Genomic DNA, 16,347 nt, shown 5'->3' on the forward strand with positions numbered 1-16,347 from the left:
TATATATTTTAAACTCATGAGCTTAATATGATTTATTGTGGTTCTGAATCTACATTGTATTTCCTTATTTATTCACTACCATTCTTGATTATTTAACTCAAATTGTATTTACCAAATACAAAACAATAATCGATTCTTTGTTGGTGCATGTTCTTTCTCATTTGTTGTCTTTAAATTTGAGGTTATCTCCTTTCAAGATTTTTTCCAATAATAGAACATAGCAGACCTGCATGATGAATGAATTCAAACATAAATTGGTGGATCTGATGCCCTTATTGCTTTTAAATTGCTGGTTTAAAGATGATAGAATTGTAGCAGTCTTTCTTCTTGACGTAATAGCAAGAGTTGAAGTCAATAGACGCTGCTACTCTTGGACCAAACTTTACGAGTTATATAGTCTTTTGAACTGAGTTAATTCCAGAGATATTGGCAGATCTGGCTTTTCTTTTCTTCTTAAACGTTTCTGAAAATCAACTCCATGGTCAGATTCCTCAAGGCAAACAGTTCAACACATTTGGATACAATTCATATAAAGGAAGCAGAGACTATGTGGGTTTCCAGTCTCCAAAGGCTGCAGCATCAATGAGACACCACCTCCAAATGTGCTGGAAAAGGATGGCTCAAAAGCAAACATTGCTTTTGGTTGGAAAGTACTGTTGATAGGTTATGGATGCGGGGTAGTGTTTGGAATGGCCATGGGATGTGCTGTTTTCCAAACCGGTAAGGCGAAAAGGTTTGTGAATTTGGTTGAAGACCAACATGAGAAGAGGCGAAGAAGAAAGCCAAAATAAAGCAATCGCATCAATGGATGAAGAAGGATCTAGTTGGTGCAAATGAAGTTAAAGCATTTCTGCTGTGTCTTCATAATTTCTGGTTTAGTAGTCTGTCAGAATGTTTTTCCTATGGTGAAAAGTTGCATTGGTATGTGTCTGTTTTTATGATTGTACCAATTCCTCTGTATTTCATTGCATTTCGTACTATTTGTAAGGGTTTAGTTCGAGTGTAACATCTTGTAGGGTGCAACTATGTATGTCTTCTTTCTTGAATTTCAATTTTTAGTAAACATTATACTGCCCACCATAAAAAAAATACATTTAGAATTACAAAAGAATTTCAATTATTCAAGTTTGAGTTGCATTTATAAACATGTGATGATGAGAATTCATGAACATAAGGTATGGTTTGAGCCTTTGTGCCATATGCATTTATGTTGCAGAAGTTCACACATGGAATAATTCAACTTGCCTTTGTGTATTCTTAATTTTGTGCCACACCTATATATCTATCAACAAATTTAACAGTAATATTTACAATAGCATTGCAGAGTAACATATTTAACGTTCGATTATACTGTCAAAATATTGCAGCAACGATGAGATTAATCCAATTACAGGAATTGATATCCTTAATGGCATTGAGGTACCTTCAGTGACCGTACAAACTAGTTAAAATTTCCAGCATTCATGTCTTTGTTTTCCCTCAAGTAAACGTAGTGAATACTGCAAATGGTGTGGAAGTAGTGTACATTGTGGGGCAAATGTCCGAAATTTCCACATTGCTTGTAAATTAAGATTGGGTGAGAGAGATAGGAGGAAGCAACAGCAAGTGTGAAGTCAATAGACAATTGATAGTCTTAGTCTTTTTTTGCGGCCCTAAAGTATGGTCAATAGACAATTGTCAATAGACAATCGGTAGTTAAATTTGTAGCAGTCTTCTTCCTCTTTATTCTTTTGTGTGGAAGATAATTTGGGACCAAACTTGTCCTGTTATAAGGAATAAGACTTTGTAATCTCATGAATGTTAATTATTTTATTTTTTTGGGGAGTTCAAAATGAAATACAAAATTTTGGTAAAAAAAGGTAATCAATTTTTTGAATGAAAAATATATGATGAAAAGGAAGTGGTTGTTGATTACTAACAACACGATGATTATGAAAATACAAAAATTCCTATATATGTGTTGAATTCTGCATAATGTAAATGTCCCATATTGCATGTGAATTCTGTAATAGGACTAAACTTTAAATCCTTTAAATTGAGTTAATGAAAGTAACCATTCCCATCAAAATTAGTTATACTCTTAATTTATAACTAAGGAAAGAGTAATTTGAGTTGAACTCAAAGGTTAATATGTCACCAATGGGTGATGGCGTGGTGCTACCATGTTAGCAATTATTGATCATATGGCATTGTCACGTCAACAAATAGTGTTGGTGTAATATCTATTAACAGTCACGTAGGTGTTACCATCAACTATTAACGGTCAACATCAGCCGCATAGGTGCTAGTTTTGTTAGTTAACAAATGTTAATTTTTTCACCATTTTTTTGGATGATTTAACAAACCGTACAAGTTTCAAGGCTAAAAGAGACAAAGAGACAAAGAAATAAATAAATAAATAAATAAATAAATAAATGAAAAGCTAAAATGACTTTTTATTTGTAAAGTTAAAAAATACCAAATAAATCATTATGTATTTTTGGTTTTAATTTTTTTTACTTGATTAAAAGAGAAATAATTAACAAATGAAAAATAACTATTCCCAAATAAATTTATTACAATAAATAAGATTTTGGATTTGAATTATGAGGTTATATATATAAGTATACACTTATGGAATATGTGGATTAAATTTTTAGCAGTCTTCTTCCTCAAACGTAGTGAATAGAGCACAATTTTATTCTTTTGTGTGAAAAATAATTTCCACATTAATTAGCTTTGGTTGACAGTCAAGTGAGATACACATATTCTTTATGTGTTATAGGGAAGAAGATTAAAGGTGAGTTTGGATTGGCGGTGCGTTTCCCTGCGGTTAGTGTAAAAATAGCGATGGCGGTGAGATTAGATACTGTAGCTATATTGTAGCGTGAAATAAAAAGTAAGCTAAATGCACCACACTACACCCAATCGCCCATCTAAACCCGCCCTAAGTCAATCTACTTTATAATCTATCAATCTTAATTTTTTTTAGTTGTTTAGGGAGCTCAAATGAAATACAAGATTTTACTAAAAAGAAAGCATCTAGTTTTTTTTGAATTTTTTTTTAAATTTAAAAGCATCCAGTTTTAAGAATGAAAAATATATGGTAAAAAGGAAGTGGTTGCTGATGATTGTGAAAAATACAAAAAATTTGAACATCTAATATCCATAGCTTTTCAATGTAAAAGCAAAAAAGACTGTATTATTTGTTGCCTATAAATACCATTCCTATCCTTCATCTTACTCTACAAACATAACATAGCCTCCTATCTCTTTCTTTGCCTATTTTTCTTCTTTCCCCATCTTTATGCTTCTTCTTCAAGATCTCATTCCTGGTCTTCACTAATCCAGTTTAAGAACTCTTTTTCCATAACAAAGTATGTTTCTTGGCATTGCGATGATATTGCTGGCCTTAAATCTTATCCCAAGACAAATTCACGGGAGGAGGGTACAGATTGCTGCTCATGGGATGGGGTCACTTGTGACCACCTAAATGCTCATGTTATTGCCCTTGACTTGAGCTGCAGTTGGCTATATGGCAACTTCCTTTCCAATACCACTCTCGTCCTTCTTCCTCACATTCAAAAACTCAACCTTGCCTACTGTTGAATTTAGTTCCCATGCAAAACATTCAAAGGTGGCCATGCAAGGAGAAGTGGCAGCAAGCAGTCGAGCTATGAAGTGCAGAAACTGGAGCTTGAAGTTGCCTAACTACTTGTTATGTTTTGATTGTATTTTAATTATTATTTTGTAATCTAGTTCATGTTGAACTAAGTTGGTAAACCTTATGATGTGCTTTTGTTGATTGATTGACTGAAAAATCAGCAAAGAAACTTAAGCAAGCTGATTAACAATTTCCAATGTAAATGTAGTGGTGTTAGGTATGTCATTAGGTAAAGACTTGTTCATTTTGTTGTTGTTATCTATTATATGTAATGGCATTATGCCTTAAGGTGAGTTAATGAAAAATATCAGCTCTTTTCATTCAAAATACTCTCTCTCAATTTCTTTTGTTTTCCATTTGCATGTGTTTCTGTTCTTGCTTCTGAGTTTGTTTCTTCAGCAAGGATCGAGGCTTGCCATACAAGCAAGATTGAAAACAGTCTGTTGCTGCCTCTTGCACCAACAATTGGTATCTAGAGCTTCATTCTTAGTGGACCTGTTTTTTATCAAACTAAGAAAGCTGAATGTCTTCCTCAAGTTTTTCACCAGCAGCCCCACCAGTCTTCAATGGAGAGGGCTTCCACATATGGCTGGTCAAGATGAAGACTTACCTTCAGGCCTTTGATCTGTGGGAAGTTGTCAACACAGATGCTGAGCCAGCACCACTGAGGGCTAATCCCACAGTAGCTCAGATCAGGCAACATGCTGATGAGAGGACCAAAAGGCACAAAGCCATGTCCTGCATCCAGAACTGTGTGTCAGATGTCATCTTCACCAGAATTATGGCCTGTGAGACTCCAAAACAGGCCTGGGATAAGCTTAAGGAGGAGTTTCAAGGCACTGAGAGAACAAGGCAACAGCAGCTGTTGAATTTGAGAAGGGATTTCGAGAACCTGAAAATAAAGGAAGAAGAAACAGTGAAGCAGTATGCAGACAGAATCATGGCAGTGGTTAACAGTATAAGGCTCCTTGGTGAGCACTTTGATGAGGCAAGGATAGTAGAGAAAGTTCTCTCCACTTTGCCTGAGAGATATGAGGCCAAGATATCCTCTCTTGAGGACTCAAGAGACCTTGCTACCATCTCTTTGACTGAGCTAATCAACACTTTCTATGCTCAGGAACAAAGAAGAGCTAGCAGAGCTGAAGACCACCAGGAAGGTGCATTCAATGCCAAGGCCAAAGAAGCCTCGAGCATCAATGCTCCAAGAGGTAAAAAGCCTTGGAAAAGCAGGCCTAAGCCTGATACTGCAAGGAGCAATGACCAGCCCTGCAGACATTGCAAGAGGTCAGGTCATCCAGAAGACAGATGCTGCTTCAGGCCAGATGCAGTATGCCAATACTGCAAGAAGAAAGGCCATGTTGAAAGGGTTTGCAAAAATAGAACCAAGCCAAGGCAGAACCAATTTCAACAACCAAAGGTTGAAGCTCGAGTAGCTGAGGACAGTAGTGATCAAGAAGAGCAGGTCTTTGCTGTTTCTTGCTTAGCTGCTAAGAAGAAATGCTCAAAAGGCTGGCTATTGGACAGTGGTTGCACTAACCACATGTCACCAAATGCCTCCTTATTTAAAACCTTGGATAGAAGTTGCAAAACCAAGGTCAAGGTTGGAAATGGTCAGTTCATAAGGGCTGAAGGAAGAGGAGAGGTGCTGATATGTACCCCCACAGGCAACAAGATCATTCCAAATGTGCTGTTAGTGCCAGAAATCGACAGAAACCTTCTTAGCATAGCTCAATTGCTCGAGAAAGGCTATTCTGTTGTGTTCAAGAACAAACAGTGCCACATTGCTGATCCAAGTGGATCAAGCCTTATGACAGTCACAATGACTGACAAATGCTTTGAGGTACACTGGCCAAATGACTCAAAGTCTGCATATACAGCCTCTGTTGATGATTCCAAGCTTTGGCATCAAAGGCTTGGGCATGCCAACTTCAGATCATTAGCTCGAATGGCCAAAGAAGGCTTGGCAGATAACTTTACTAGCTCAGTGGAGCATGATGATGTGTGTGAAGTTTGCCAGATGGGGAAACAGGAAAGATTGCCATTTCCTACAAATTCAGCTTGGAGAGCTACTGAAAAACTGCAGCTGGTACACTCTGATGTATGTGGCCCGATGAGGACTGAATCACTCAGCAAAAATAGGTATTTCATCCTCTTCATTGATGATTTTACAAGGTTTTGCTGGATTTTCTTCTTAAAACACAAGTCTGAGGTAGCTCAAGTGTTTGTGAAGTTTAAAACTGCTGTAGAAACAGAAACAGGTTGCAAGCTGAAATCGATAAGATCAGACAATGGCACTGAGTACACTTCAGTTCAGTTTCAAGCCATTTGCAATGATGCTGGTATCAAACACCAGCTTACAAATGTCTACACACCTCAGCAAAATGGGGTATCAGAAAGAAAGAACAGAAGCTTGATGGATATGGCCAGGTGCCTGCTGTTTGAGAAGAAACTGCCCAAGACCATGTGGGCTGAGGCAGTAAACACTGCTGTCTACCTTCAAAATAGGCTTCCTACCAAAGCTCTTGCATCCAAAAAACCTTTCGAGGCTTGGTCTGGTTTCAAGCCTTCCTTGGCACATCTGAAGGTGTTTGGTTGCCTGTGTTATGCACAAATGCCAGCAGCAAAGAGAGATAAGCTCTCTGAAAGGGCTCAACCAGGTGTTCTAGTAGGCTATAGCTCAGTTAAGAAGGGCTACAGGGTGCTGGATCCTTTGACAAACATAGTTCAAGTGAGCAGAGATGTCATCTTCGATGAGAAGGCTTGCTGGAATTGGGAAAAGAATAAACCAGAAGCTGCTTCAGAAGACCTGGTGCCAAATCAAGCTGAACTTGAGCAGCTAGGACCTGAAATGGATGTTGATGATGTGCCCGTAAGAGGCACAAGGCCCCTAGATGATATTTATGAAAGGGCACAGGTTGCAATAGCAGAACCTAGCAGTTTTGAAGAAGCTGAGGCAGATGAAGGCTGAAAACTAGCTATGGTCGATGAAATCAACATGATTGAGAAGAACCAGACATGTGAGCTAGTTGATAAACCTACTGGAAAGAAGACCATTGGAGTAAAATGGGTCTATCGAGCAAAACAGAATACAGATGGCAGTCTGAACAAGCTAAAAGCCAGGCTTATTGTCAAAGGTTTTAGCCAAAGGTATGGTCTGGACTATCTGGAGACATTTGCACCAGTAGCCAGGCTTGACACAGTTAGAATGATAGTTGCCTTGGCTGCTCAACATCAGTGGACCATTCATCAGCTTGATGTTAAGTCTGCATTTCTAAATGGTTTCCTGGAAGAAGAGATCTATATCGAACAGCCTCAAGGATTTGTGGTCACTGGCAAAGAACACAAGGTGTACAGACTGAAAAAGGCTTTGTATGGCCTGAAACAGGCTCCTCGAGCCTGGTATGCTCGAATTGATTCTTACTTGCTCAGTTTGGAATTCGAGAGAAGTCTCAGTGAACCAACACTGTATGTGAAAAAGAACCAAGCTGAAACTCAGCTTATCCTGTCACTCTATGTTGATGATTTATTGGCGACTGAAGGAGATAGAAGAATTCTGGAAGATTTCAAAAGAAAAATGATGGAAATGTTTGAAATGTCTGATTTAGGCAGAATGAACTACTTCCTTGGAATGGAAATGAAGCAAACAGCAAAAGGAATCTTTCTTAGTCAGAGTTCTTTTACTATGAAGATCCTGGATAAGTTCTCTATGAAGAACTGCAAGCCAACAAGCACACCAATGGCTGTTGGAGTGAAGCTTTCGAGGCAAGGGAGTGGTGAACCAATTTGCGAGACTATGTACAAAAGTCTCATTGGTAGTCTGTTGTATTTGACTGCAACAAGACCCGATATCATGTTTGCTGTTAGTGTGCTATCCAGATACATGAATTGCTGCAATGATCAGCACTTTCAAGCAGCTAAAAGAGTGCTTAGATACATCAAAGGCACCATTGATCATGGTGTATTGTTCAAAAGGGCTGAAAACATGAAGCTGATAGGCTATGTTGATAGTGACTGGGCTGGATCTTGTGATGACATGAGAAGCACATCTGGATATGCCTTTAGTCTTGGCTCAGGCATGTTTTGCTGGAGTTCTAAAAAGCAAAGTCTGGTAGCACAGTCAACAACAGAAGCTGAATATGTTGCTGCTGCATCTGCTGTAAATCAAGCCATATGGCTTAGAAAAATCCTAGCTGATTTAAATCAAAATCAAGAAAAGGCAACAGAGATTTACTGTGACAACAAATCTGCTGTTGCAATTGCAAAGAATCCTATCTTTCATGGTAGAACAAAGCACTTCAACATCAAGCTACATGTCATAAGGGAGATGGAGAAAGCTCATGAAATCGAGCTGGTTCATTGCAATTCAGAAGAGCAAATTGCTGATATCTTTACAAAGGCACTCAATGTGTCTAAATTTGTTAAATTAAGAAGGCAATTAGGTGTCACTAACATGGAAACTAAGGAGGAGTGTTGAATTTAGTTCCCATGCAAGACATTCAAAGGTGGCCATGCAAGGAGAAGTGGCAGCAAGCAGTCGAGCTATGAAGTGCAGAAACTGGAGCTTGAAGTTGCCTAACTACTTGTTATGTTTTGATTGTATTTTAATTATTATTTTGTAATCTAGTTCATGTTGAACTAAGTTGGTAAACCTTATGATGTGCTTTTGTTGATTGATTGACTGAAAAATCAGCAAAGAAACTTAAGCAAGCTGATTAACAATTTCCAATGTAAATGTAGTGGTGTTAGGTATGTCATTAGGTAAAGACTTGTTCATTTTGTTGTTGTTATCTATTATATGTAATGGCATTATGCCTTAAGGTGAGTTAATGAAAAATATCAACTCTTTTCATTCAAAATACTCTCTCTCAATTTCTTTTGTTTTCCATTTGCATGTGTTTCTGTTCTTGCTTCTGAGTTTGTTTCTTCAGCAAGGATCGAGGCTTGCCATCTAGTATATCTCAACCTTTCTCATACCAATTTTGTAGGAGAGGTCCCATCCCAAGTCTCCCATCTGTCAAAATTGGTTTCACTTGATCTCTCATCTTGGAATTATGACTCTGAGCAATTTACAATTGACCAACATGCTCTGGAGAGACTTGTTCACAACCTAACCGAGGCCAGACATCTGTTTTTGAATAGAATCAACATGTCTTCTATTAATCCTCATGTCTTTATGAATCTATCCTCTTCTCTAAGGTCTCTCAGTCTTGCTTATTGTGATTTGCAAGGAAAATTCCAAAAACACATTTTTGATTTGCCAAACTTCAATTTCCTCAACTTAGGAGGCAACCAATTGAGTGGACAAATTCCAAGATCATTGGGGAACCTCTTGCAACTCACTCATTTAGACTTGTCAGACAACCAATTAAGTGGACAAATTCCATTATCAATTCCAAACCTAACGCAGCTTGAATTCTTGGATATAGCTCAAAATTCATTAGAAGGTTCCATTCCAGATGAGGTAGCCGCTTTTCCTAATCTAAAATATTTATACTTATATGACAATTTACTCAATGGAACACTTCCGTCATGGTTGTATACTGCTCCCTCCTTAAAGGTAGTGGAACTCTCTCAAAATCAATTCAGTGGGCATATCAAAGAATTCCAATCCAAATCACTAGAATATTTAGATATAGCAAATAATAAACTTCAAGGTCCTCTTCCATCTTCAATATCCCAACTTCTCAATCTTACCGACCTTATTTATCCTCAAATAATTTTAATGGTGTCATAGAGTTGAGCATGTTCTCAAACCTTTCAAATCTCAATTATCTTGGCCTTTCATATAACAGCCTATCCTTAACATCTAATAGCATTTCTAGTGTTAACCATATATTGCCTAATCTTACAGGCTTATTTTTTTCATCTTGCAATCTTAGTGAATTCCCCCATTTTTTGAAAGGGCTTAAAAGTTTGGGAAGCTTAGACCTCTCTTACAACAGAATTGAAGGCAAGATTCCACAGTGGATGCAAGAGGTGGGGAATGACTCTTTGACTTACTTAAATGTATCTTATAACTCTTTGACAGAAGTTAAGCAATTTTCATGGAAGAATATTGCAGTCTTGACTTAAGCTCCAATTTGATCCGTGGAAATCTTCCGATTCCAGCTTCGTCAATCAATACCTTTCTGATCTCAAATAATAGTTTCAATGGAGAGGTCTCTTCTTTAATCTGCAATGTCACTTCTCTTCAAATTCTTGATTTGTCCCACAATAACTTGAGTGGAACAATTCCGCGATGTTTAGGAAATTTGAGCGACAGCCTTGAATTCTTGAATCTGAAGAAGAACAAGTTTTATGGGACGGTTCCTCCAACATTTGCAAAGGGATGCCAATTGAGTAATTTCAACTTAAATGGAAATCTGTTAGAAGGGCCTTTGACACCATCCATCCTTAATTGTAATGGTCTGGAAGTGCAAGATCTTGGTAACAACAAGATCAATGATACATTTCCTCATTGGTTGGGAAGTCTTCCACAGCTACAAGTTCTTGTATTGAAGTCAAATCATATGCATGGTTCCTTGTGTGTCAATAGCTCCAAGTCTAGCCCTGTTTTCTCTAAAATCCAAATTTTTGATCTCTCAAGTAATTATTTTTCTGGACCCCTACCAGTGAGATACATCAACAGCTTCAAGGCTATCATAAATCTAGAGAAGATTGGTAGTACAGTGTCGTACATGGGGGTGTATGTTCAGGGAGTTAGTGCCTTCTATACCTATTCCATTGGAATTGTTCTGAAAGGACGAGATGTGGAATTGTTGAAAATTTTCACCATGTGGATGATCATTGATCTATCAAACAATCAGTTTGAAGGGGAGATTCCAAAGGTTATTGGGAAGCTTAACTTACTGAAAGGGCTCAACCTTTCTCATAATAACCTTAATGGTGGTATCCCCACCTCAATAGGGAATTTGACAAGTCTGGAATGGTTGGACCTATCTTCAAACAGGTTGTCTGGGACGATTCCAAATAGATTGGCAGATCTGCCATTTCTTTCGTCCGTAAATGTTTCTGAAAATCAACTCCATGGTCAGATTCCTCAAGGAAAACAATTCAACACATTTGGAAATGATTCATATGAAGGAAATAAGGGACTATGTGGGTTTCCAGTCTCGAAAGGTTGCAAAATCATTGAGCCAGCCCCTCCAAATGTGCTTGAAAAAGATGGCTCAAAATCAAACATTGCTTCTGGTTGGAAAGTGGTGTTGATAGGTTATGGATGCGGAGTAGTGTTCGGAATGGCCATGGGATATGTTGTTTTCCAAACTGGTAAGCCGAGATGGTTGGTGAATTTGGTTGAAAACCAACATGAGAAGAAGCGAAGAAGAAAGTCAAAGAAAGGAAATCGCAACAATAGACGAAGAAGGATCTAATTACTACAAATGATGTTCAAGAATTAGTGTTGTATTTTCATAATTTCTTGTTTTAATTGTAGACCATTTTGCCTATGGTGAAGGGTTGCATTGGTATGTGTATGTTGTTATTATTGTATCAATTCCTCTGTCTTTTATTGCATTTCGTACTATCTGTAATGGTTTGTTTGAGCATAACATTTTGTATGGTGGTGTTGTTTATGTCTTCTTTCATGGCTTTGAATTCAGTCTCAATAATCTCTATTGTATTTTCATAATTTTTTTACAAGTGTGTCTAATGTTTTGCCTTGACCAATTTAACCATATGTCTTTTATCTTTAGCATTGTGCATGGTGTATTCCCAGTGATGGCATGTTCATGAAATATTTAACAAGCTAACGAATTAACAGGTTAAGTTTATAGCTAACATGGAAATCAAGATGTTGATGGTGCAGACAAAGTTAGAATTTCAAGCATTCATGTCTCTTTTTCCCTTTTATTTCTAGAGTAAACATAGTTCGGTAACAAAGTGGATGTGAAATCCCATGTCCCTAATTTCCATTAAGTAGGCTTAATTGAAATTTAACTACTTTTATATTTAATGCTTAAACTTGTCTGAAATTTTAAGATTTAAGAATCAAGGCAGTAATAATGTCTAAACATCTATCAATAATTTAAGAAATTTAATTTTATTAAGTCGTAAAAGTAAAAGTGAGAATTTAATAAGACATTTTAAGAGTGTTGTGTAATTTGCAACGCTAGAAAGCAATCAAATTAAAGCAAAAAGGAATTTAAAGGGACCAAAGATGAAATTTAACCAAAAGTAAAACGCTAGAAGGAGGGCTTGAACCTTTGACCTTGTGGTTAACAGACACACGCTCTAACCAACTGAGCTATTCCAGCCTCGACAAAATTTTTGTTATTGTTGTTTGAATAGAATACATTTTTGGGGAAATACGGTGTTAGGGGCTCATTTTCATTCAGAGATTATTCATAATTTCTTAATTCAAGATGAACTAACACCTCTCAAAGTTTGGCAAAAACAACATCAATTGATTACTGAATATAGATTGTTTTTCCATATTTATTCACTGCCATTCTTGATTATTTAACTCATTTCTTGTCTTTAAATTGGAGGATGTCTCCTTTCATGATTTTTGGAAATTATAGTACATAGCAGTGCTGAATGATGTAATGGATTCAAACATAAATTGGTGGATCTAATGTCCTTATACTGCTCACCATAAAAAAAAAACATTGTGAGTTACAAAAAGATTCAATTAGGTAAGTTTTAGATGCATTTATAAGCATGTGATGATGAGAATTCAAGAACATAAGGTATGGTTTGAACCTTTGTGCCATAAGCATTTATGTTGCAGAGGTTCATACATGGAATAGTTCAACCTGCCTGTGTATTCTTAATTTTGTGCCAAACCTATATATCAATCAACAAATTTAACAGTAATATTTACAATGGCATTGCAGAGTAACATATTTAACATTCGATTACACTGTCAAAACCTTGCAGCAACCATGAGATTAATCTAATTACAGGAATTGAGGTAGCTTCATTGACGGTACAAACTAGTTAAAATTTCCAGCATTCATGTCTTTGTTCTCCCTCAAGTAAACGTAGTCAATACTGCAAATGGTGTGGAATTATTGTACATTGTGCCGCAAATGTCCGAAATTTCCTCATTGCTCGTAAATTAAGTTTGGGTGAGAGAGATAGGAGGAAGCAACAGCAAGTGTGAAGTCAATAGATAGTCTTTTTTTGTCGAGTTAAAGTATAGTCAATAGACAATTGATAGTCTTAGTCAAAAGACAACTGATAGTCTTAGTCTTTGTTTTTATCAAGTTAAAGTGTAATCAATAGACAATTGATAGTCTTAGTCTTTTTTTGTCGAGTAAAGTATAGTCAATAGACAATTGATAATCTTAGTAAATAGACAATTGATAGTCTTAGTCTTTTTTTGTGGAGTTATAGTGAATAGACAATTGATAGTTAAATTTGTAGCAGTCTTCTTCCTCTTTATCCTTTTGTGTGGAAAACAATTTGGGACCAAACTTGAGGTGTTATAGGGAAGAAGACTTTGTAATCTCATGAATGTTAATTATTTTACTTCTTTGGGGAATTCAAACGAAATACAAAATTTTGGTAATAAAAGTAATCAATTTTATGAATGAAAAATATATGGTGAAAAGGAAGTGGTTGTTGATCACTAATCAATTTTGTTAGTTAACAGATGTTAACTTTTTCATCATTTTTTTTGGATGATTTAACAAATCATACAAATTTCAAGGCTGAAAGAGACAAAAAAAAATTATATGGAAAGTTAAAATGACTTTTTGTTCGTAAAGTTAAAAAATGCCAAATAAATCATTGTCTTTTTAGTTTTAATTTTTTTACTTGATTAACAGAGAAATAATTAACGAATGAAAAATAACTATTCCCAAATAAATTTATCAAAATTTATAACAAATGAGATTTTAGATTTGAATTATAAGGTTATAAATATATACAGACACACATATATATATATAAGTAAACACGTTTTTATGGAATCGGTGGATTAAATTTCCAGCAGTCTTCTTCCTCAAGCGTAGTGAATAGAACACAATTTTGTTCTTTTGTGTGGAAAATAATTTCCACATTAATTAGCTTTGGTTGACAGGCAAGTAAATAGACACTCACATTCTTTACGTGTTATAGGGAAGAAGATTAAGTCAATTTACTTTCTAATCTCATCAATCTTAATTTTTTTGGTTGTTTAGAGAGTTCAAATAAAATACAAGATTTTACTTTAAAAAAAAGCATCCAATTTAAAGAATGAAAAATATACGGTAAAAAGGAAGTGGTTGTTGATGATGGTGAAAAATACAAAAATTTTGAAAATCTAATATCTGTTGTTCCAATAGGGTCGGAAGCGTGTAAATTATTGTACTAAAAAATCACACAAAGTTCAATTCCCAGGGAAGAGAGGTGGATCACAAGGATCTCTTAAATACCAAGTCTTTCCTTAGTCAGAATATTCCTTCTAACGTAATTTAATAGCACAATTAAATACTACTATTATACCCTCAAATATTGAAAGAAAAATAGGACAAAAAGAACATAAGAGTTTTAACGAGGTTCGGTAAATTATACCTACGTCCTCGGGCACTAACACCAGATGATAACTTTACTATCTCCAAAATATTACAAACAAATAGAATTCCTTAAGAATTCTCAAATGGGAGAAGAGATAAAACTAAGAGAGAAAGATTGGTTGGGATGGTTGAAATGAAAAATGAAAAGGCCTATTTATAGTTGAAGTTCAGGGACTAACTTGCAAATGGCCTAAAAAATTAGGGACCAAAATTGCAATTATCCCATTCAACTTTTCAACATTCGGTGCAACTTGCTCAACCTTTTTAACAAGTTGCTTCCTACCTTTGTTGACCTTTCAACAATATCCATATATAGCTTTTCAATATAAAAGAAAAAAAGACAGTAACACTAATGTTGTGGTATTATTTGTTGCCTATAAATACCATTCCTATCCTTCATCTTCCTCTACAAACATAACATGGCCTCCTATCTCTTTCTCTCCCTATTCCTCTTCTTTCCCCATCTTTATGCTTCTTTTTCTTCGTCAGTATCTCACTCCTGCTCTTCACTAATCCAGTTCAAGAACTCTTTTTCCATAACAGAGTATGCTTCTCTGTCTTGCGATAAATCTCATCCCATGACAAATTCATGGAAGGAGGGTACAGATTGCTGCTCATGGGATGGGGTCACTTGTGACCACCTAAATGCACATGTCATTTCCCTTGACTTGAGCTGCAATTGGCTATATGGCAACTTCCCTTCCAATACCACTCTCTTCCATCTCCCTCACCTTCACAAACTCAACCTTGCCTACAATGATTTTAATCTTTCCAAAATTCCATCCGAATTCGGTCAGTTTACAAGCCTATTCTACCTCAACCTTTCCAATACAGGGTTTGTAGGAGAAGTCCCATCCCAAGTCTCCCGCCTGTCAAAATTGGTTTCACTTGATCTCTCTTGGATTCATGACTATGAGCAATTAACAATTGACAAACATGCTCTGGAGGAACTTGTTCACAACCTAACCGAGGTCAGACATCTGTTTTTGGATGAAATCAACATGTCTTCTGTTAATGCTCATGTCTTCATGAATCTATCCTCTTTTCTAAGGTCTCAGTCTTGGTGGTTGTGATTTGCAAGGAAAATTTCGAAAAAACATTTTTGATTTGCCAAACCTCAATCTCCTCAACTTGGGAGGCAACCAAAACCTTAATCTTGATCCTTTGAAGTTCAACAGGAGTAGCAATCTTGAACATTTGGATCTGTGGAGCATGTCCTTCTCTACAGAATTCATTGATTCAGTTGATAATCTACAGGCCTTAAAGTACTTAGATCTATCAGGAAATTCTTTCTTTCAAGAATTGTCTGTCTCACTCACAAATTTATCATCTTTGGAGCAACTGATGATTTCAGAAGCAAATATTTGTGGAGGATTGCCTGAGTCGATAGGGAATCTTGAGTCCTTGAAGTTTTTAGTTCTATCAGAATCGGGGGAATCGGCCCACGTCGGCTTACTAATGGGATGCCCTAATGTGTTACAAAATTTCGCCTTAGACAATGATTCAATGAGCGAAATAATTGGAATTCTTGTATCCAACGCCTTCACAGCATTATCTATTAGAAATGAATTTTCTAGCATTTGACTCCATATCACTGAAGGATTTAATCGCACACTTGAAATATTATATTCAATTTATTTATATATTATATCTATTTTATTATATATATTCTAAATATTTTATATATTTTTATATTTATATATTATATTTATATATTATTATTATATATATATTTATTTCTATTTTTTGTATACATTATATACAATACAAAAAAACAAAAAAGTAAAGTATGGATATTGATCCAATTCATCTCATTAATATTTGTATAATGATTTTTGTCTTTATTTTCAGTCATCTTTTGATGTCTTGCAATAAATTCATAAAAATGATTTTTATCAATATAGTTTTTTTCTTGGTATCTTTGATTAATTTGGTGTTTATTTTTATGAACCAACAAAATACTTATAGTTTGATATAGAATAAATTGTCCATCATTTTTTACCGACAGACGAACTGGATCGATAATCAATATTCCTTTTTTCATTAATTCTGTAATAGTTAAATCGTTTTGAATCATCAAAATATCCAGATTCATCTCTCCCCGTTGAATAGAGGATATAACAATTTCGTTGGATTTATCAGTCTAAGCAGGAGGCAATATACTTTGATATTATTGATTATTCTTTGATTTAAAGAATCATC

General features: G+C 35.8%; 2 protein-coding genes across 2 annotated transcripts; both read left to right on the forward strand.

The window, feature by feature from the left end:
- The first annotated feature begins 8,613 nt into the window (after positions 1 to 8,613).
- LOC107931111 (receptor-like protein 9DC3) lies at positions 8,614 to 11,218 on the forward strand. Its single transcript, XM_041110671.1, has one exon. It carries the CDS (start codon positions 9,688 to 9,690, stop codon positions 11,014 to 11,016), a length of 1,329 nt encoding a protein of 442 aa, XP_040966605.1. The 5' UTR covers positions 8,614 to 9,687; the 3' UTR covers positions 11,017 to 11,218.
- Positions 11,219 to 14,574: 3,356 nt separating this feature from the next.
- LOC107931112 (receptor-like protein Cf-9 homolog) lies at positions 14,575 to 15,730 on the forward strand. The gene has a single exon (XM_041110672.1). The coding sequence runs from the start codon at positions 14,724 to 14,726 to the stop codon at positions 15,216 to 15,218; it is 495 nt and encodes a 164-aa protein (XP_040966606.1). The 5' UTR covers positions 14,575 to 14,723; the 3' UTR covers positions 15,219 to 15,730.
- The last annotated feature ends 617 nt before the right edge of the window (positions 15,731 to 16,347 follow it).

This window comes from Gossypium hirsutum, chromosome A04, assembly GCF_007990345.1.
Source record: "Gossypium hirsutum isolate 1008001.06 chromosome A04, Gossypium_hirsutum_v2.1, whole genome shotgun sequence".
NCBI lineage: Eukaryota > Viridiplantae > Streptophyta > Magnoliopsida > Malvales > Malvaceae > Gossypium > Gossypium hirsutum.